Here is a 21,300-nt window from a genome sequence, read left to right as displayed (position 1 = left end):
TTAAAAACTTTTCAAGTGGACGTTCGCTGGCTTCAATTTCCATTTTCATTTCCATTTCCATGACATTTCATTTTGGGGTTATTCAAAAATGTTTTGCTTAAATGTAATTTTCATTATTATATACTCGTATCGTACGTATAGTAAATATATAAAATTTTGTGTCCAAATTCAGTTGTTTTTAGGAGTTTTTCATTTTTGCTTTGCTTTTAGTTTCCTTTTTGTTTTAAACCTGAAACTTAAATAATTCTTCAGAGCCTCAGATCGCAATTGGAATGAAATCACAAATATTCTGAATCTTGTTTCGGCTTTTTAGATAATTTCGGGTTTTTTTTTTCTCTTCTTTTTGTATATGTAACTTTTTGGGTGGGGCTTACGTTTATCATATGCTATATAGGTATATTTTCTTGATTCTTTCATCGTGTTCAACATAAAAACTTGTTGTCAAATTGATTTTTTTGTTACTTTTTTTGGTTTTTTTAGCTTTTCTTACTGTAAGTATAACCGGTCTCTTGTATTTTTGTTAAGGCAACTGCTTTTTTGTTACAGAATTTGTAATTTGTATTTGTGATTTTTGTTTTGTTTTTCGTTTTTGTTTTTTACATGTGAAACTGCATTTGGAATTTGAATTTTGTTGCTCAACGTTTGCTATTTGAAAGAAATTAATATATAGAGTTACTTCTTCTTAAAGCATATCATAAGCTGCCAAAGTGTGTTCTCATTTTTGTTGGACTCCTAAAAACAACGAAACGTTTCTTTTTTGTTAGCTTTTGCCATACGCAAAAATTTTGCTGTGCCTTAAATTTTAGATTTTTAAAGTGGAAATTTTGTTTATCAATATTCTACAGATTTCATATATATTTGGTTTTTTTTTGCTTTTTGGGTTTTTGGTTTTTGTATTAGCCATCAAATTTTGTAATTTCTTAATTTAGATTAAAATACTTTTTATCGTAAGTCGAAAAGAAAATATTAAGTGCTTAATTTTGTGGCCTAAATATAATGCAGTTTACAATGCGCAAGATTTTTTATTTTTTTCTCTTTGTTTTAACGCATTTTTTATTTCATTTTCGGCGTGTTGTTGATGCCTGCTTACTTAGATTTAAAAATAATTTTTAAAATTTGCTGTAAACTTTCAACAATATATTTTTATAAGAAAAACTAAAACGTAAAACGAAGATTGTGAAATGTAAAAAACTTTAATGGAGTTTTGGTAATAAATTTTAATCAAATATGAGACAAAACTTAACTTTAATAAAAACATCTAATATGAATTGGATTAAAGCAATTAGAAATTCAACAAAAAACTTGTCTTTAATTAAGCTAAATGAAAACGTAAAGCAAAGTATATGAATCATAGAAAATATCGTAAATGAAAAACTGTCACTAAGGATATATAATATTCTTTGTTATATATCGTATAAACTTCTTTAATCTGCTGATTTTGGGCCTGGCTGTATTAATGGAACTTTCGCTTTTTGCCGCCACGTTTCTTGCCCTTGCCACGTGTCTTGGCCAATTTGCGTTTTTTGCTTGAGCCGTCGCCACGCAGCGCCGACTCGCGATTTATCTCGCCCAGTATCTCGTCACCCAGAGTTCCTATAATGATATAATAACTGTAGCTATATACGTCTTGTGTATGGCTATAGCTGTCACTTACCCAACGTGGTTAGCTTGCGTTGACGATGCTTTTCGGCTTTGGTCACAGGCAGACGCATCAAGTAGGTTTCCTCATACTCCTGCTTCTCCTTCTGCGTCTGCGAGAGCAGCTGCTGGGCACGCGAGCCCGACGACAGCTCAGTGGGCGCATCCAAATACTCCTCCTTCAAGTCTTGCAGCATTGATGAACTGTAAATGAAGTCAATTCGTGAGAGCTAGTTACGTATGTGGGCAGCATGTATGTCTTACGTGATGGCACGCTTCTTGGCACGATCCAGAGCCTTCTTCTCTTTGTCTGCATCGCGTTCGTCGCCATCGTAGTAGACGGGCTTGATGCGCGGCGGCACATAGATACCCGATTTGCCAGCTGTGGCCGCTTTGCGCGGCTTTTTCGCAGCGCCTCCCTCTTCGTCCTCATCCTCCTCCTCCTCCTCATCACTGTCGCTGGCCGCCTCGTCGCCATCATTCGCCTCACCATCAGCGCCTGCAGCGCTCAACATGTCCTCAGGATTTGGCTTGTAGAGTATGGGATCTGTGCTGCTCGAAACACCTGTGGTCGCTGTCTTGACCAGCTTGTCAATCTGATAGCGCAGCTTATAGTCAATGGGCCGTATCTTCTCGAGCACAGTGCGTATCTCAATCAGACGCTCAATCGAGGGATCGCCCTCAATGGTCTCGCCAGAGCATTTGCGCAGCACCACATACGTCAAGTTAATCAAATAGTCGAGCAGCATGTGATATTTGACCTCCAGAAAGCTCAGGCCATACTCTGTGCTCAGCTCGCCACGCTTGACGCGCTGCAGCATGCCCTCCACCAGATCTGTCACCTGCTTCACATTGCTGTTCATCTCGCCTAGCAGCTGTATGGCCTGCGGTATATCCTGCTGACCCTGCACCTCGCAGTCGTAATCCAGTGCCTGAGTGAAGAGTAAGAGACAATTTACATTATTTAAATAGTTTGAGTTATTTAAGAGAGATTTATTAATCTGTTATGGTTGAATGCCTCTTTGAAATTTCCTTTAAGTGTTGCTAGACAGATATTGATACAATGGGAGCTAACTCTTAGTTGAAGAGATCTAGACTATATTAAATATTTAATTGTCTATCAGGTATATAGTATGATGTAGTTGATAAATAGTTAGCTCTTATTTTCAGGTATCACTAGACCTTCGACTAAGACTACGTGCTAACATCCATATACTTGCATGGGATTCAAACTATACAAATCTATATATCCACATTAGGTCGAAACACTGCCTAAGCTGATGCTCTACATACTTCAAATCAATTTAAATTATGTTAATTTAGCTCATCAATTTTAAGCAGCATAAGGATGTTCTGCATGAGCAGGATAAAAACTTGACTTGGATGAGGCATTCGTTTTGGCCTTACGCATAATCTGAGCTATATAAATATATACTATATAAATCCAATATACAACTCTACAATAACTTCCCAATTGTTCTAGCTGCCTAAACCTTTGGTCTACAAATCTCTAACCCACTTTATTTGGTTTAATCTAAATTTGAATTTGCGTGGATTTTAGTATAAGCTTTTGACTTACGCGTGAAGAATGATAAAATGTAAATGTAAATTAATGTAAAATTCTATAAGTCATCTTTAATGGTTCTAGCTGCCTCAACACTTGGCCTAGATGGTTCTAACCGACTGAACTCTGCTTAAGCTAACATTTGAAACTTGGCTTTGACTTTGGCTTTAGCCTTGCCTTACAGCTCAATTCTGATATACCTATAATTCTTCTTTAAAACTTAATTGTTCAATTGCCTTACCAGATCCATTGTAAAGCGCAGCTGAATGCTTACTTAACATATGGAAATATAACGAAATGATATTGTTGGCTAACACAAAATACAAATTTGCAGCTAACTCGCTCAAATGGGCTATATACATAAATAGAATATTATATATATATATATATATATATATATATATATATATATATATATATATATATATATATGTATATGTGTGTATGAATCAGCCGCACTTGTCATATGCATATATATATAGTGCATATAATCAACTAATTAGGCTTGCAAACAGAATAAAATGCGTTAGCCAATCGCTAACATGCACACGGGGGCAGCTGTCTCGCTCGCACTCGCACTCGCACTCGCGCTCGCATTTGCCTGTCATTATATTGGCCATATTTAACAAAAATATTTTTGGTGCATACAGGAAATTAAATCTGCTACGCAAATACACGAATAACTTGTTTAGTATATGAAATGCCATAAAGAGGGGAGGGAGTCTCTGGTCTGCTTTGCTCTGGTCTGTTCCCGACTCCTGCTACTACCTAGGCTGCATTTCTATGTGCATGTCCCGCTCCTGCTCCGGCTCATCGTGGCTGTTGTTGTCCTGTGTGTTGTGTGCGCGACACCGCGAAACTCATTTGCATATTTTATTGGTTGCCATTTAATTATTTGCATTTTACTGAATTTGCAGGGCCGCCAAGCGACCACGCCCCCTGTGGACAGTCCTTTGACCGCCGCAGCTTATGCTGCATTTATTTTCAATTAATATTAATAAAGCTTTGCATACGGCGTGGGCTGTGCCAGTGGGCGTAACTGTCAACTGTCCGGCCCGCAAATAAATATATATTTTTAAGCATTCATTTGGTTTTTCTTCCTCTTCTCTTTCCTGTTTGCTATTTGCGGCTCGCAACATTTTGCACTTTCCAAAAGCAATTTACCAAATAATTATTTTGATAATAAATTTATTATTATTTTCGTTTTTTTTTGTTCATTTCGAGTGCTTTGTTTGGTTTTACGCATTTTTGGCATATTTGCATATTATTATTGGCAAAATAATTTAATTGGATTTGCGGACAGACAGCCTCCATAACAAATTGCGGCTGGGGGAAATGAGATCTAATTAAACTCTATGACATTTCCGTGCTACAAAATTGTCGAAAGTTTTTACATAATTCGACATATTAAGTACAGCTAAATGAAAAGGCAATCAATCCTATAATTAATTGGAAAATATTTTATAAAATTGATGAATGTTGTTTAGAGATGGAAAAACTTTTGAATCTATTTTAGATTCATGCATGACTAGGTGTTTATATATAGTATATAATGATAGTATATATTTAAATATGCGTCTAAAATTTATCGGACAACTGTGGCTATAGAATTCAGGCCGCAACAAAGTATTCCGTTCTCTGGTATATTCTTGATCAGGATCGAAAAACCTAGCCGATCCAGAGGTATTGGTTTCCCTGTCTAACAACTCGTCAAACTTGGAACTTATAAGAACTAATAACTTGAATTTTATAATAGAAGCAGAAGATTTGACAAAAGCATAAGATGGATAGATCAGAGAGGCGGTGTAGGGCGGGTGTTGAGTAAGTTCAAGAAAAGATATCTCGCTCATAAAGAATAATTTTAAAAACCTATTCAAGTATTTAATAAAATGATGATTTGAGATGCAAGAATTGTATTTTCGGGAAAGAGTTCTTTTTATCGTATTAAAACTAAATGGTAAATAGTTTAAAATATCACATTCATGTTGAACAATGTCTAAGACCATATAAAATATATAAGCAACTAAGTTAATGGGATTAATTGAAGAGATCTATTAACAGATTTTAGTGCAAACTGAAAGATTAAATGTATACAGATATAATTAAAAAGATATACGAATAAATAAAGATAGATAAGAAGAGAGAGAAATAGAAGCATTTTGTGTTAAAGCTTGCAGCTTAAGTGACATTAATCTAAACAGGGAGAGCTGCTGAGATAATCTGTCCCTGTAAATATAAGCATGTAATTCATATGTATTCATATTAAATATATTTCAAGATCTGTCTAAAATAGGATGATCTTGCCTATATGCTACTTCTATACTGCTAATCTAGAGTAAGCATTATTTTAGTTTTTAGTTCAGAATTTTAAAAATCACATTATGCTGTTAATTTATGCAACTCACGCAGATGTCAAAATGCAAAATGCATTGTTGATACCAAAGTGTTATTGACGCGTTATAAAGCTGGCCAATATGAGTTTGCAATTAAGCCTCTGACACGGACTTGACCAGTCCAGCATTATCTCCCCTCTCCCTCTCTCTGTCACCCTGTAAAGGCGTAAAATAAAATACGCGCATATTTTAGGCGACAGCCAATGCAAAAACTTTAACAGCCTGGCAACAGCAAATGAACAACAACAACGTGCATACAACATATGATGGCAATGCATTTTACAGCAAAAACTGCGCCAAACACAAACCGCAAAAGCCGACTGCATGCGTATAACGGGGGCCGATTAAAAACGTTGCCTCAACAACAACAACAACATGAATAGCTATAATATCTGTACATAGCGCTGCCAACGGCAATTTACAACAAAATGGCAAACTAACACACAGACGGACACCCACACTCACACATACGCATTGGCCCAGCTATATGTGTCTGCAGCGCCATCTAACGGCCGAATGATTTAAAATTCGCTGGGCGACTACAGCAACAACAAAGCCGCAATAACGGAAATAACAGCCCTACTAAAAATGTTGTTGCTGTTTGCTTTTGTTGTTGCTGCATTTGCATTAACCGTTATTTGACAATGCCGACTGCGCGACGCCCGTAACTGAGCAACGCCGAATTCAATTCAATTGCATCGCAATTTTCGCCCTTTCGCTTGACTCTGTTGCTGTCCCTGTCGTGGCAATGGCGATTTGAGTGCGCATTCTATTTTACGATTAATCGAGAAATAAAATATGAATTACAATTCGTGTCGCGCAGGTTACGAAAATTGTGAAAATTGCATAGGCTACACCCGTCCTCGCTGCCATTCAACTAATTTTAATGAGTATGTTTGCAGCCACCATCATCCCTTCCCTCTCCGTCTCTAGCAGCCTCTCTTGCTCTTTCGTACCGTTGCCGTTGCTGCGGTTGCGTTTGCAATTATCGAGCTGAATTTTGCTGAATTTTTCATTTTCATTTTTGGGCTGCAATTTGGCATTAACAATATAAATAAATGCGTGCATGTTGGCGATAACTGTGCAAAAAGCATTGCATATTTACAGGCGCTTGAAATGTATGTTTTATATACCAAGCTTCATATGTATATAAACATATTATATATATTTTATGTGCATAAATATATAAAGAGCTATCTCTGCTGTTCGCTCGCCAACTTGCTATTGGCCAATGAGTGCTTTTTAACACCCATCATATCTTTTTTTTTTTGTATATTTTTTTAAATGAAAATTTAATTCCTATTCGCAGAGTATACACTGTTTTTGATGCGATAGCAGACTAGAGGGATGGGTAGAGATACTCAGCCATTTAATTATTTTATATTATTATATTTTATATATTATTATATATTATATATACGAGCAAAAGTTGCAATAAAAAAAATTAAATTAGTTATAAATTATTTAAGAAAATATATGTTTTGCTGTCAGCTACTATATACATATAGAGAGTAAATTCAGTAGATAAATTAATTTATTGTCAAATAATGAATGAGTCTAAAATAATTTGTAAGGCCCAGGAGGAAAGTCTGGCACTTGAGGGCTAATTATTTGCATTTACATTGAGAGAACTCTCATTGAATGTTGATAGCAGATATATTATCTACTTAGTTTTTTATCATATTGTAGCTAAATATATATGTAATAAAGATAGTATTTTATTTTACATTCTCGCCGTCAGTTTGCTATATCAAAATACTCCTATACCATTATGATATTGGTATTCGAGCAAATCAAGTTAATTTTCTAATTGGCAGCGTATACATGATCTATTGCTAGGCAAAGAACACTTTGATTTGATTGACATGATAGTAGAGGGGGGCAACACCGTCGTAGTCAATTCCCAGTTTCAGCTCAAACCCGTTTTACCGTTTACCCATGCCGTGTGTCTGTGTGTGGGCGTGTGTGTCCAAAATGCTGGCAAAAGGAGCAGCCAGCTCAAAGGGACCACTTGTTTCAATTATAAAACTACAAATTGTGCGATATTCGAGACTGCGCCAACAGCATCCCAGCACCCCCAACACCCAGTCGAAATCACAGCGCAGGGAAAGGGGTAGGGAAGTCGAGTCGAGTCGAGTTGGAGCTGAGCTACGCGGCGGCCATTAGAAATCGATTGACATAACTCAAAAATTGTGCAAATTAACGTAAAACCAGCGAGCCAACGACAATATGGGCGGGGCTAAAATACGGGGCGTGGAGAGCTGGGCGTGGGCGTCAGCCGACAGCCTGTAAATAACGGGGCAACGTTCCTGCAGAGTCAAAAATATGGCCGGGCCTAGGGTTTCGCTGTAACCAGAGGGGCACTGCATACATGCATATGTATGTACAGCCACAGTGTGTGTATGCAAGAGAGTGGCTGGGGGTGGGTGTGGCGGTTGCCAACAATGAGCACGACAATGTTTGGCGGGCGCGTCCGTTGAGCGCCTGATGAAGAAATACGCGCGACTGTTGCAAACCGCAGTCAGACCATTTGAAGCCCTGACTCTGCCTCCCACGACCCAACGTCACCCACTGGAGCCCATATTTATGCAGCGCCTCTTGCAACGTGTCGCTGGTCGTAGTTGCATTGGCCAATAACCGAAATATTGATTAGAGTTTATAGGCAGCAGGCCACAACAGCCGAAACGTGAACCACGCAACCACAGCAAAATAAACGATTTTCTCTAAATTCATATCAACGCAATTTCGCTAAGATTTCAACATTGTTGATTTGAAATAGAACTACATTTGTGTGTGAAATAAGAGCTTTTGGTATGATAAAACTAAAATAATCTGGCGCGATGTGACTAAACTCTATATGACTACTTCGAAATTTAAAGACTCTTTAATAAAGACTTTTTTCAATTTCATGTTGAGTGTGCTTAGATATATTCATATTTATATTCAACTTAATAGACTTTAAATTAATAATATTTTAGATTTTTAAGTGGAGTTTTAGTTTTATTTATTTTTTATTTTAAATATAATTTATTTATTTATTTGGATTTTTACCGAATCTCAGTAATTTTCCCAACTGGTTAATTGGGCTGTTGGAGCTGGGCGTAAGATTAATATTTAAATAACAAATTTAAATAACAAATTGTTCCAATAAGAAACCCTGAGATAAATAATTAAATGACCTTTCTTATCATTACTTTACAGTTATTGAAATTTTGTGTCCAAATCAAATTGTATTACTTTCCTGCATCTTCATTGAATCATTGAATTACAAATGTTGACTTGCAAGCGATTTAGTTTCTGGGAACACACGCGAAATAGCAGAGCTCGCCACCATAATTATAACAACTGCGCGTTGCTGACAGAAATTGTTGACATTTGGCGCTGTTTATGTCATATTATTTGTTGTGTTTGCTGTATTTGGGTGGCTCGGGAGGTTGGAGTAGTTTTAGTGGCTTTAGGTGCGCACTGAACGGAAATGCAACTTTTGCGGCGCAAAAAGCAAATGTACATAGAATACCAAATAGATATATATATGTATATATAATATATATGTAGAGAAAGGTACATAGGGGCATATGAAGTGGGCATGTGCATGTATTTACAGAATAGCTTATATGGGAACTGCAAAAATAATTGCATATTTCATGCAGCGGCGCACTAAACAAACATCGTACTTGGCGGCCACAATTGGCATTTGGCAATTTTCAATTTGGTTTTTAGAGGCAAAGCCTCGCAGCTCAGACCCCAAGCACACATATTGAACCAGTCAGCCATTATTTATTTAAATAATTGGCTGACCATAAAAAATAATTATAAAATACCAAAAATGTTCGCGCAGACAAAGGCACACGAGAGCCTGTTGGGCGGGCCGGAATATGGGGGCCCGAAAGGTCTCTGTACAAATGGTCTGAATAAATGAATAACGAATGCGGGCAAATCGGATGATTGGAGCTACAATTCCATTCAAAGAGGCGCTACAATAAATGGCTAAATAAATAAATAAAATAAAGCTGGATCTGGTTGAATTTCTATTGAATGCTACTTGGAATTAGACTGAATCTAATTTGAGCATGAAAAAATTGACTTGAATTTTACAAAATAAGTTATATAATTTAGTTTTGATTAATTTTAATAATAGTATATTTTATTATTATACATAATTAAAACAAAATGCTTGAAACAGAAAATTTAGTTTCATAATCTGTTTCATTTGCCTCTCAATTTAACTTGATTTAACTATAAGAATTTAGATTTTAAATTTACTTTAAGTTTTAAAGTCTCCTTTTTTGGAAAACATAAACTTAATACTATAAGCTCTGTAAATTTCTAACATTTAATTTTTTTTTGAAAATGTATATATTTTTAATTTAAATGTTTGTCTAAATACTCGAAAATGATTCTAATTACAATTTATTAATATTTATTTAGAATTTAAGACTAAATGTAATGTAGCATAAAATAGTCAAAAATCTATATCTATATATCTATATATCATTAATTATATATTTATATTATAATAATATATTCAAAGTATTCAGTTATAACGTTAATCATAATATTTATTTACGCTGGTCTAAATAATTTCAATGAATCTTGAAGGATTGTTTTACATCGACTTTAAAAAATAACTAAATAATTTCTACAGAGCTTAATTAGAAACTAAACTTTCAAAATTGAAGAAAATAAAAAAGTCATATATTATTAGTAACTAAAAGACTCTAGTAGATAAGAACTTCAAAAATTTGATAGTTTTCAATTTAACATAAAAATCAAATCGAATTGTGCAACTAAGCTCCAGTTATTGTTGCTGTTTTTGCAGTTTTTATGACTGCACAAATAAACAATATTGTGCAAACAAATAGAAACACAAAGGAAACACAGGCGCAGCAGTATAAATGAAAAAGTAAAGCAAAAAGAAAACAGGAAATAGCGCAGATATGGAGCGAGTGAAGAGTAGAAGTGCATGGAAAAAAATGTGAGAAGACAAATTCGTTGCTGGCCACCGGCAGACCAACAGATAAGTACAATGTTAGACAGACAGTTACTCAGTCACACACCCACACACTCGCGCACACACACACATGTATTGTGACATTTTGAAATTGTTTATACATACATGGACAGGCGAGTGTTTGAGGAAATGTTGCGCATACGCTGCGTAGCCAGCGGGGCAAACAATTTTCATTCTTTTTTCTGTTTTGCCTTCAACAACAACAAAGTGTCAAAGCAACGCACATATTTGTAGGCGTCGACGGGCGTTGCTTTTGTGAAAGCAATTTTCATTAACAAAAGGGGCGCGGTCGTGTTGTGGGCGTCAACGGGTTAAGGACGTGCGAACACAAATGGGAAAAAGGGAGCCGCTGAAAGCGAGCATTCACAATAAATAGAAAAAATGAAGGGAAAAAAAAAAGAGAGAAAATCAAAAATGTGTTATTAAGTGGATTTGCGCAAGGACCTGAAATTAATTTCATAAGAAAATTCAATTGAACTAAGTGACATCAATTTTTTTTTGCAAATTAGATTAGACTCAAAATGGAAATTTTCATTCAATGTTAGCTGCTGGGAAGGTATTTATAAGTAATAAAAAATAATCTACAGGAGAGGGTAAGCAATTGATTCTCATTCATAATTAGGAACGTTCACTTATAGATAATTTAAAATTTATAAAAAAATGTGTCAATAATAATATATATAATATATAATAATAATATATACATATAGATTTTATACGTTAGCAAATTATAATTAATGTTATAAATTTATTAATTCATTATATAGAATATGGCTGAATGATAATAATCAAAATTCAACGATAAAATATAAATATATTTACAATCAGACAACAATAACCATGTATGAAATAATAATAAAACTTTCTTTAATCATATTTGTATTTCGAATGTATATTAAATTAATATATATATTCAAATATTTAATAATATTATATGTATTATATTATATTTAACATTTTAAGGCCGCAATCCAAAAAACTGCAATTGAATTGAAAAAGGTTTACGAAGCGAACTTTGTGCGTGTAAGTTGATTCAGAGTTTTGTTTTATAATTAAAATTTTTTATTATTTATAATTAAAAAATAATAAAAAATAAATATAAATCTTGTAGACTTTCAATTTTTTACAAAAATGAATTTAGTTTCACTTCCTTTGCTCCATAATTTTAAGCTTTCTCTTTTGCAATGAATTTTTTATCGAGTAATTGAATGATGATTTCTTTGATTGGAGTTTGTGGAAGTGACAGTCACATATTTCATAACGACTGGATATTTTCATCAATTTTCTTTGTAATATCAGCTCAAGTTCATCCAATAAATGAAAAACTCATCTCAGCAGCGACGAGTGCCATATGAACATTTCTCTGCTCTGCTTTCATATGGCATTGGTCTGGTTATATTTAAAAATGCAAACAAGCAACAACAAACAAATAGCCAGCAAAAAATCAGATACAAGCCCCAGCAAAAATGACTCTGATAAAAAAAGAAAGTAAATAGAAAAGAGAAGCTGCGAGCAGAGAGAAGAGCGTTGGAAAAACACATCGCTATGAAATATTGCCAATCAGAAATGAAACCGAAAATAAATCGATTGTTTCAACAAACGCACAGAGCACAAAAACACGAGCAACGGCGACAGAGTTGCAGCCAAAATAACGGCAGCGGCAAAGGATAACGAGGACATGGCCCTGATGATGCGGACTGAAAGAGACAGCTGCTGCTCGTAGATGGACAAAGAGAGAGAGAGAGAGTGACAGAAATAGGCAGGTTGAGGTAGGTGGACAACAGTTCGCCAAAATTTTGTTGTTGCGTTACGCGAAAAAAGGCGAGCGATGCGGGAAACGGCAGCAATTGGGGATAGTGGATGCAAGGGCTATAGCCGCGCCAGGCAGGCTAAAGGGGAGCGGGAGACAGGCCGACTCGTTGCACGCTGAGTGATTGCTGTGTCTGTGTGTGTGTGGGTGCAAATTGAAACAGAGTTGAGAGCTGACCAGGCCTAGGCCTCGTCGTGTCGCATTGCTGCTGCCGGCCAGCCTCGCGGGCACAACAAGCGCGCTGAGTGGTTGCCAGGGAGTTGCGATCCAGAGAGCGAGTGAGAGAGAAAGAGCGAGCGAGAGGGAGTGAGTCAGAGTGGGGTTTAGCACACGTTGCATTTGCATGTGCGGGGCATAATTGGACAGCACCCAGTACGTCGCATTGTGTAAGTGCGTGCGAGTGTATGTGTGTGTGTGTGTGTGTGTGTGTGTGTATAGAGAATCTCCGGCAGTCACATTGAATGGCAGCTACAATTCCGATTTTTTTTTATTTTCTTGCTGCCTGTGTGCCGTGTGTGGAGGCCTTTGCATATTGATGACGATGCTGCCGCTGCCGCTGCTGCTGCTGCTGTTTTCTCTCTGCTTTAGCTCTACCTGCTTGCCATCTCGTTCTCTTTTCTTTTTGGGCTTTCGCTAGTTATTGTTAAGCCCGGGCCCAGGCCTCAGTCAAAAGGTGACATGCGAACTGTCCATGCCAATGATGTGGATGGTCCTTTAAACGAATCCTGATGAAACTGGGCCACACAACGACTGAGAGACAAGGGAAGCAAGGCTTAAATTATGAATCATCATGTGCACTTTACATAGCGAGTCTAAAAGCCAAAAACCATATCTTAGCAAATGTCTGACTCAAGGATAATTACAGTAAATTGATATTTTGATGATATACCAAAACTTGAGTTACTACTCTTGCTAGTTGAATTCTCTAAGTTTGATGGATAACGAGCATCAGGGCTGGGAGCGTCCGAGGTTTCTTTACAAATCTAGAATCTTAGCTGACCTTGTAACTATATTAATTGGAAATATATTCCAAATATTAGTCTTGTGCTTTAATATACATGGATTATCGAGCTATGAAAATTTGATAAGGAAAGTCCATCTTTAAGAAAAATTCTATTATTATAAAGTTTTCTGGCTTGCTAAAATTATTTTCTTAAAATAGCCAAAGTATGTAATATAAATAAAGATTTGATTAGATCATTTTATTTTTGACTATTTCAACAAAATGAAAAAAAATTAGAGAAGTCAGTTTTGACTACCTTTAAAAAATAAAATAATTTGAAGCCATTTCAAAATTTTCGTTTTCAAGGCTTTTAAAAACAAAAAGATTTTACTATAGTTCTGTGTAATTAAATAGAGTTGTTGAACAATAATAAGTTTGAATGAAGACAAATTGTACTTGATTGAATTGAAATCAAATCAAGAAATGAAAATGCCTTAAGATTACTAGGGCTCATATAAGCATTGTTTACAAATGGTGGACTAAATATTTTGAGAGATTAGTTAACAAGAGAGTACAATCGATCATACGAGATACTTTTTGAGCTTTAACTCTGTTGAAGATGAAAGTAACATATCGTTCCATGAACAATAAGTTATGTTGTTCGATATATTGTATGATTCAGATATTCTATAAGTTCTTTAAATTCTATTCAGATTTGTTACTGAGTCCATAGACTAAAATTTATATAAGATAATCTGTTATCGATCTCATGCCAGTAATGAACAGCTAATGTTCATAAGCGACAAACATAATATATATAATTTAGGAGCTGTCGAACTAAGCTCGTGAATAACATAAGTTAGAGAGTTACATAAAACGAATGAATAACTTTATTCAACAAGAACTGAAAGCCGAAATCTATTCTATCAAATCTACCATCAGACAAGCGAAGCTGGTAATAGAAGTTCCCTTTCCATTGTGAAATAATAGACAGTTGAATTCTATTTCCATCTCTCACTCCATATGGCCTCTCTGCACTATCAATATGTACACCTGGCTGAATGAAAAAATGTTTTCTTTTACTCTTTTCATATTTCAGTTAAAGTGGCCATCAAATTCAGTCGGGCAGTTCGGCAGGATTCAGCTCTTATCCGACCATTTGCGAGCAACTCTATTTGGCGAGATATCTCTATAGGGAAACACACCCAACCAACTACATATTTGAATGCCCAGCATATCTGAGCAGCCCGTTAATATTGCTATGGGTGTGTCCATTTGCTGTGTTCGGAAAAATGTATTTATAAATACACACAAACAAACACACAGAGGGACACAAAACACAATCGTATATAAATGCAGAAATGGTAAACCTGTATAGATATATATATATAAATATATATATATATATATATAGATATATATATGTGTACCTATATATATTTATACATATAGGAACGGATATATAGAACTCGACATTAAATTTACGTGCCAATAAAATAAACAAGCGTCGAGTTTTTGGTGACTCGCCAGGGCAGGGCGCATACTACATGCTTGTCCAATTGGAATGAAGGCATGGAGTGTGGGAGGCGGCACAGGAAGAGACAGCGACAGACGCACACACACACACACACACTCTCTCTATGGCACTCCATGCATGCATAAATCGCGCGAATTTTTCACGTTGGCCGCGTTGATTGTATGGCAAAAATAACCGCGTATGTTGGCTGTTTGTTGTTTTTTGTTGTTGTTGATGTTGTTGTTGCGGGGCGGGGCTGGCACTTCAAATAAAAAAGGGGGAGTGACAGGCGGTGGTGGCTGGCTGGCCAAGAGTTGGCACAGACACATTGTGACAAAAGCAACAAATGCGGCGCGCATTTTATATAAATTTTAAATACAATTTGCAATTGAGCCTCACCGCCAAACAACAGCAAAAGACAACAACAGCAATAGCAACAGCAACAAAATGAACAACGTGTGGAACGAGACTCGTTATCCTGGAGTTGGAGCTAGGACAGCGCACAACTGTCGAGTAATTGGAAATGTGTATTGTTTTAGAGATAGGAAATTGTACATATGTACACACATACATACAGGATATATATCTATATATATACATATACATATATATGTATTTGCATGTGGATATGCGGGCTTATCCAGCTGCAAACGGTTTAATAACCACTGAATACCAGCGAGCAACAAATTAAATATTTTACATGAACTGAATGCATTTGATTGCAATATTATTTTGAAATGAATAACTTTATATACTTTATGAAGGACATTGTGAAATGAAATGAAATTGTATAAAGTTTTCTGAATACATAAAGAAAATATCATATATTGGCGTGTGAATGCGAGGTAAGACCTAGTCATACCTCAGCTTACCTCAAACAAACGGGGTGGCAAACAAGATTCATAGAAATTTATTTATCTGTATATTAATTAAGACTCTATCAATATTATTCTAGAAAATATTGCTGAGATAAAGTAAACTTTCAATATTAGTTTAGCTATCCAAATGCTAATCAATTCTGTAAACTGTTTACGAATAACCAAGCAGTCCATTGATTAGTAAACAAATTCTATGCTCTTATAAACTGAAGTCAATGAAAATGTAGATTCGAGGTATAATAATCTGTTGTTAAAATTTAGGTAACAGGCAGAAGTATATATATATATATATATATAAATATATATATTCAAGGCCAGCACAACGAGCTAAGTCAATCTGGCTCTGGCTGTTTGTCTGTATGTCTGCCCTTCTGTATTTTCTTGTTTAAATGCGCCAAACATGGATGTTTTGAGCTAACCCTTTGTACCTATAACCCTATGTGCAGATATGAAACGATTGCATCAGGTTAACAATAATTTTGAGAATACCTGGAGTTCAAATTGCTGAAAGAGGATATTGAGTTATACTTTTTCAGCTCTTCTAGAGTTGTAAAAGCTCTTAGCCAGATACTTCAAAAATGTGTACAAATATGGAGTACTTTAATATAGTTTCACGCCATTCCGCCAAAATTGAGCTGCTGAACAGGGTATTTCTGAGTCTCGCAGTGCTTTGAGTTAACTTTGAAAGCAAGATTCAGTTGATTGAAGATGAAATCTGATATTTTGTGGTATTAAAACCAGATTATTGTTATGTTAAGTCATCTGGTCTACTTGGAACTCATTTAAACAATTCTTAGTGCATAATAGAAGCTCAATTAATACAGCAGTCAAGCCGAATATTAAATTATTAATAATAATATAACTTGATAATAAAATATATAATTATTATTTGCCTATTACCATAAGCGTAAACTGTCGTTCGCCACATTTAACACATTATATATATCGTTGTTAAAGGGCCCATTGCTCACAGCTTAGACCCTGACAATTCAGCAGCAGTTAACCCTCTTCACAGCATCAGTCGACAAACTGCAACACGTATGAAATGTCCAGCCGAAAGGCAGTCATGTATGTAAAGTCTAAGCCTTCTTTATGAACCGGAGAGCACTGCTCTGTTTTCCCCCAATTGTACAGCTATCCCAGTCCGAAACAAACAAGCCAAAAAAAAAAAAACTCTTGTCTAATCTATTAAAACCCACATGAGCGAAATTAACCAAAAACGGGGCAGTAAACAAAAGAAGTTAGGGAGGAGGGGAGAGAGAGGGAGAGAGACCCCCAACATTGTGTTTTTTTGAGTGATGAATGCATTTTCACATTTTCACATTTCCACTTTTTGGCAGCCGCAAATGGAAAATAATGAAAAAGAATATAAGGGGACCCGTTGCGAACACGCCTCGATGCGAGCCGCAGATAAATTTCATAAAATAAATAGACGGGTTCTGGCCATATTAGCGTAAAATTGCAGACAACCCTTCGCAGCAGAAATCTCATTACAATTTCAACGCGATCAGACAAAGCGAACAAGAAGAAGAAGTAGTAGTAGTAGAAGAAGAAGAGCGACAACAGCAGCGGAAACCCCGTTGATGAAATGGACTTTTATCCCAAAACAGGATAGCGAGAGAAAGCCGGGAACATTAAAAGCAAAGAGAAGGAGAGTGAAAATACGTAGAATTATGGCACAAAAAAACGCAGGAAGACCCGTAGCAAAAGCGTCAACAGGCAACAAAAAAATAGAATTTTTATGAAAAAAAAAACATGGTATAAAAAAATCACAACATCAGCAAAACTGGAACCATTGCCACCCCTCCCCGCACTCCAGTCTCCCCATGCGAAAGGGGAGGGGGCGATGGTCCATGGCGCGTAAAAAATGCAAATCCCAAGTCAAAGCTTAGCGCCGTTGCTCTGCACGTGGCAACCTGGCAACATACCATGCTCCCAGCAGAGGCTACCCTCACCAGCCAACCACCCAACCACCCACACACATCAAGCAACAATATACATATATGAGTAATGGGAAAAAATCAAGCAAAGCAGGAATAACCTCTGCGTGCCAAAGTCCATATACTCTAGTAGGTGATATATGGCCGTTATATATGAACTCTTTGTTCCTATAAAAGTTATATAAATATATTTGTTGAGTTTGATCAGAATATCTTTAAATAGTCACTTGAATTTGCATTCAAAAAATTAATTATTTTCAATTGATTTCTTCAATAGAGTAAGATTATTTATTAAGTAGTTTAATTTCTATAATAATAATATTGTGTTACTGCTATACTTAGATACAAATGGAAAATAAAAAACAAGAATTATTTTATTCTTGAAAAGAAAGAGTCCAGCTTTAACAAGTCAAGGATTATGTACCTTTGCCTTATATGTCTAAACGTACAGCTCAAATATTAATTTGGAATAGTACAAATATGGTTTATTTTGCTTTCAGCATATGAATATTGTATGTTTGCTAAACTGAAAGACCTATTGAGCTGACTTAAATCAAGATATCTTGAAAAAAGAAACACGAAAAAGGGGAAAAAGACTCAAGAAAAAGATCCCTTCGATGAAACGAATGTTAAGTTTCCTAGAAGAAGCAGCATTTTAAAATATTATATTATATATTATATATTATAAGTTATGTATATATATATTATATTATGAACGAGTGTTACTTAACATGCGAGAAAGATGCTAAGATACAAAAGTTCAATGTATCATAGATCTATATATATAATAAATATACTTATTTATTAACGATTATATTAAAGAAAAGTTTTCTATATATATTTAAAAGCTTTGTTTATATGTGAAAAGTGGAATGAAGTTCGTATATTCCTAATATCGATTAACTTTTATTAAGAAATGAAACATTTTTGAAATTATTTTTTTTTTCGACTTTTTCAACAGAATTCCAATCCAATCGAGTTAGTCAAGTGCCAGAATCAGCTGAAAGGCCAGTTTACAAAGGCTACAAGTTAGCTCGTTCTTAACCTGGCTAAGGCTACCTCTATGTTCGGATCAGGAGGAATACATTGAAGTAAGAATTTAAAATCCGCTTCTTCTTCAGCTGTAAGTCACATTTTAGGCGATGTAATTAAAATACTCTATATAATAGAGTATAAAAAATATTAAAAAAAACAAAATTGAATCTACGCAGGAATGGAATTTGAAAACGTATGTCCCGGCATAATGCAACAAGCCCCAGCTACGAGCCAGTTGGCCTGGTCAAATGTTGTTGCTGCTGTTGTTGGTAGAAGGCAAATTCAATAAAAAGCTCGCTGCAAGTAGTACGAGATAGACGGCGTCTGCTTCATCTCACTCACTCTCTCTCTCTCTTCGTGTGTGTGGAAAAAATGCGGCAATTGGAGTTTGAGTTGAGTTGTGGCAGCGAGTGTGCGAGTTTGTGTGTGTGGATTGCATAGCGCAGTCCGCTGGATCAATGACGAAAGTGCGTTGAAGTGTAGTGCAAACAATGGCAAAAAGGCATAAGCAAATGGATGGCTATATGTATGTGGCACATGCGAGTATGTAGCAGCATGTGAAACATATTTGAATTTTGTATGGCGCTCCTTCCATACGTTCGAATTTTTGGGTTTTTCGGTAAGACTCGCATGAATGCATTCATAGTGGCCAAATGGATCTAACTTTCGAGTTATTCAAAAGCACTTGAATGGCGAGTCTGTTAAAGGAAATTTATCGGACGATATCAGACATCAGATGAGCTTTTAGAAACGTAAGTGGAACAGATTATGCAAATGAACAGGTTAACTACATATTTTCGAGCAATTTAGAATTCAATTTTATATATCGAGTGTTTTTTTAAGAGTTACACAAGTTTAAATCACTATAACATAAAGAAGTGCATCCTTAATATCAATGAAAAGTCCTTTGTTGCATAAAACATTTTAAGACATTAATGCTTCTACTTGATTTAAGCAACAAGGTGCAATTTAGATTACCGATTTGACATCATTACAATCATGCCAATCATCGAGCTGGACCAATGACTCCGACAGTTCAAAAAGCGCACCAAACAATAATTTTATGTTCATTTATGTTGTTTCGATAAAAGCTTGTAGATAATGGGCTTTATATTTATATACACCATAATGCCGATATTTCAAGTTTTACAGAACATTTTTACAGAAATATTTGACATTGGAAAGCAACACACAAGTCGAAGAAAAATATAGAGGCGATCAAATCTCTGGGGCTGAGATAAAATAAAATGAAGATATAATTAAATAGATGCATTTTCATATTAAAGACATAATGAATTAAAATATTTTTTAATTTAAAATAAGACATTTTGATTGAAACTAAATCTAAAATTGCCTGCAGCGTTTAGGGTAAGGGTTTGATAGTCAATCTGTAGAATATAGTTTATGGACTAATGCTATTACGCCTTCTGAAATCAAACTCTTCTACCAATTCCACACACACACACCTACATCTAGGCACTCTCCTTTCTCATGTCAGTGGCTGTCCGCATTCATAGAGCTGATTCGTAAGCCAGATGTCAGCTTTCATTGCCATTACTGGCTGATTAAAAGACGCTGCCGCTTTCCGTACACTTTCAAGAGCAGGAAGCACCTTTGCAAAATCATTCGAATAGCAGCTAAAAATTACAACAACAAACAGCACACACACACACACATAGATTTCCATTAGCCTTAGCATACAGCAAGGGAGCTGCTGGGAAGCACTAAACAGCCGTCAAAATCATGACCATTAAGCTGAGAATGGGCAGCGGGCGAACAATGAAAAGACTGCACAGAGACGCAGAGCCGCCCGCACTCCAGCTGCACCAACTGCCCAACTGCCCAGCTGTTCAGCTGACCAGTGTGTGGTGGTCAACTGTCCGCCTTAACCCGTCAACCGCATGCACGGCTCGTTTCCCGTTGCCCGTTGCTGGCTGAGCGCGGAAAAAAGGGTTCCCCGCCCCAATGGCTGCTGCAGAGTGCCTGCTGAACGTTCGGCTCAAGTAGCTTGTGTGCCATTTTTTCTCTCCCTTTTGCTACAGCTTTTTTTTTTCTGCGAAACTTTGCTCTATTTCCGCCAACGTCTGGCTAGCTGACTGGTCTGGCCTGGCTGATGTTTTAGCGGTTCGTTAACGGCGGTTGGAGTTGATGGCGTTGGCCGGATCGGCTGATGGCCCTGGGAAGCTGCGATTGTCAGTTGCTTTATGCGAGTCGCGACATCCTGTGCGCCTTTGTGCCGGCATTTTGCATGCAAAGCGAAAATGTTGTCGCTGTTTAATGTCAAGCGTTGACTTTTTCTGCTAGCCAATGGCCATTCTGCTGACCCCGATCCCATCTTCTGGCTGACCACTTTCAATGTTTGCCGCTGGCTAACTGCAGACATTTTCATGCCCATTGCGTATTAGACCACGCCCCCACTTCCTACGCCTTGCCGGCTGTCTGGCTCAGTTGATGTGCTGTCTTGATGGATTTGTCTGGCTAAGTGTCGGTTCGTTGACTTACTGCAATTGAAGTTGGAGTCGGAGCAGCTCAAGGGGCGCCGTCATCAACGAGAATTGATCAAATTGCTTTG

At 36.4% G+C, this 21,300-nt stretch overlaps 1 protein-coding gene across 1 annotated transcript in view; it reads right to left on the bottom strand.

Annotated features, from left to right (window-relative positions):
• Positions 1-1,327: 1,327 nt before the first annotated feature.
• LOC111602285 (neuroguidin) overlaps positions 1,328-21,300 on the bottom strand; it is a 41,707-nt gene continuing 21,734 nt past the window's right edge. The window contains exons 2-4 of the mRNA XM_030223243.1: positions 1,903-2,570; positions 1,655-1,842; positions 1,328-1,593 (exon numbers count right to left, since the gene is read on the bottom strand). Coding sequence (XP_030079103.1) covers positions 1,454-1,593; positions 1,655-1,842; positions 1,903-2,570 — 996 coding nt within the window. The 3' untranslated portion in view covers positions 1,328-1,453. The remainder of the gene's footprint in view (positions 1,594-1,654; positions 1,843-1,902; positions 2,571-21,300) is intronic.

Source organism: Drosophila hydei, unplaced genomic scaffold, assembly GCF_003285905.1.
Source record: "Drosophila hydei strain 15085-1641.00,03,60 unplaced genomic scaffold, DhydRS2 tig00000149-arrow-pilon, whole genome shotgun sequence".
Classification (NCBI taxonomy): Eukaryota; Metazoa; Arthropoda; class Insecta; order Diptera; family Drosophilidae; genus Drosophila; species Drosophila hydei.
Note: the sequence above shows the minus strand (reverse complement) of the source record. Positions and strands in the feature narration are given on the sequence as shown.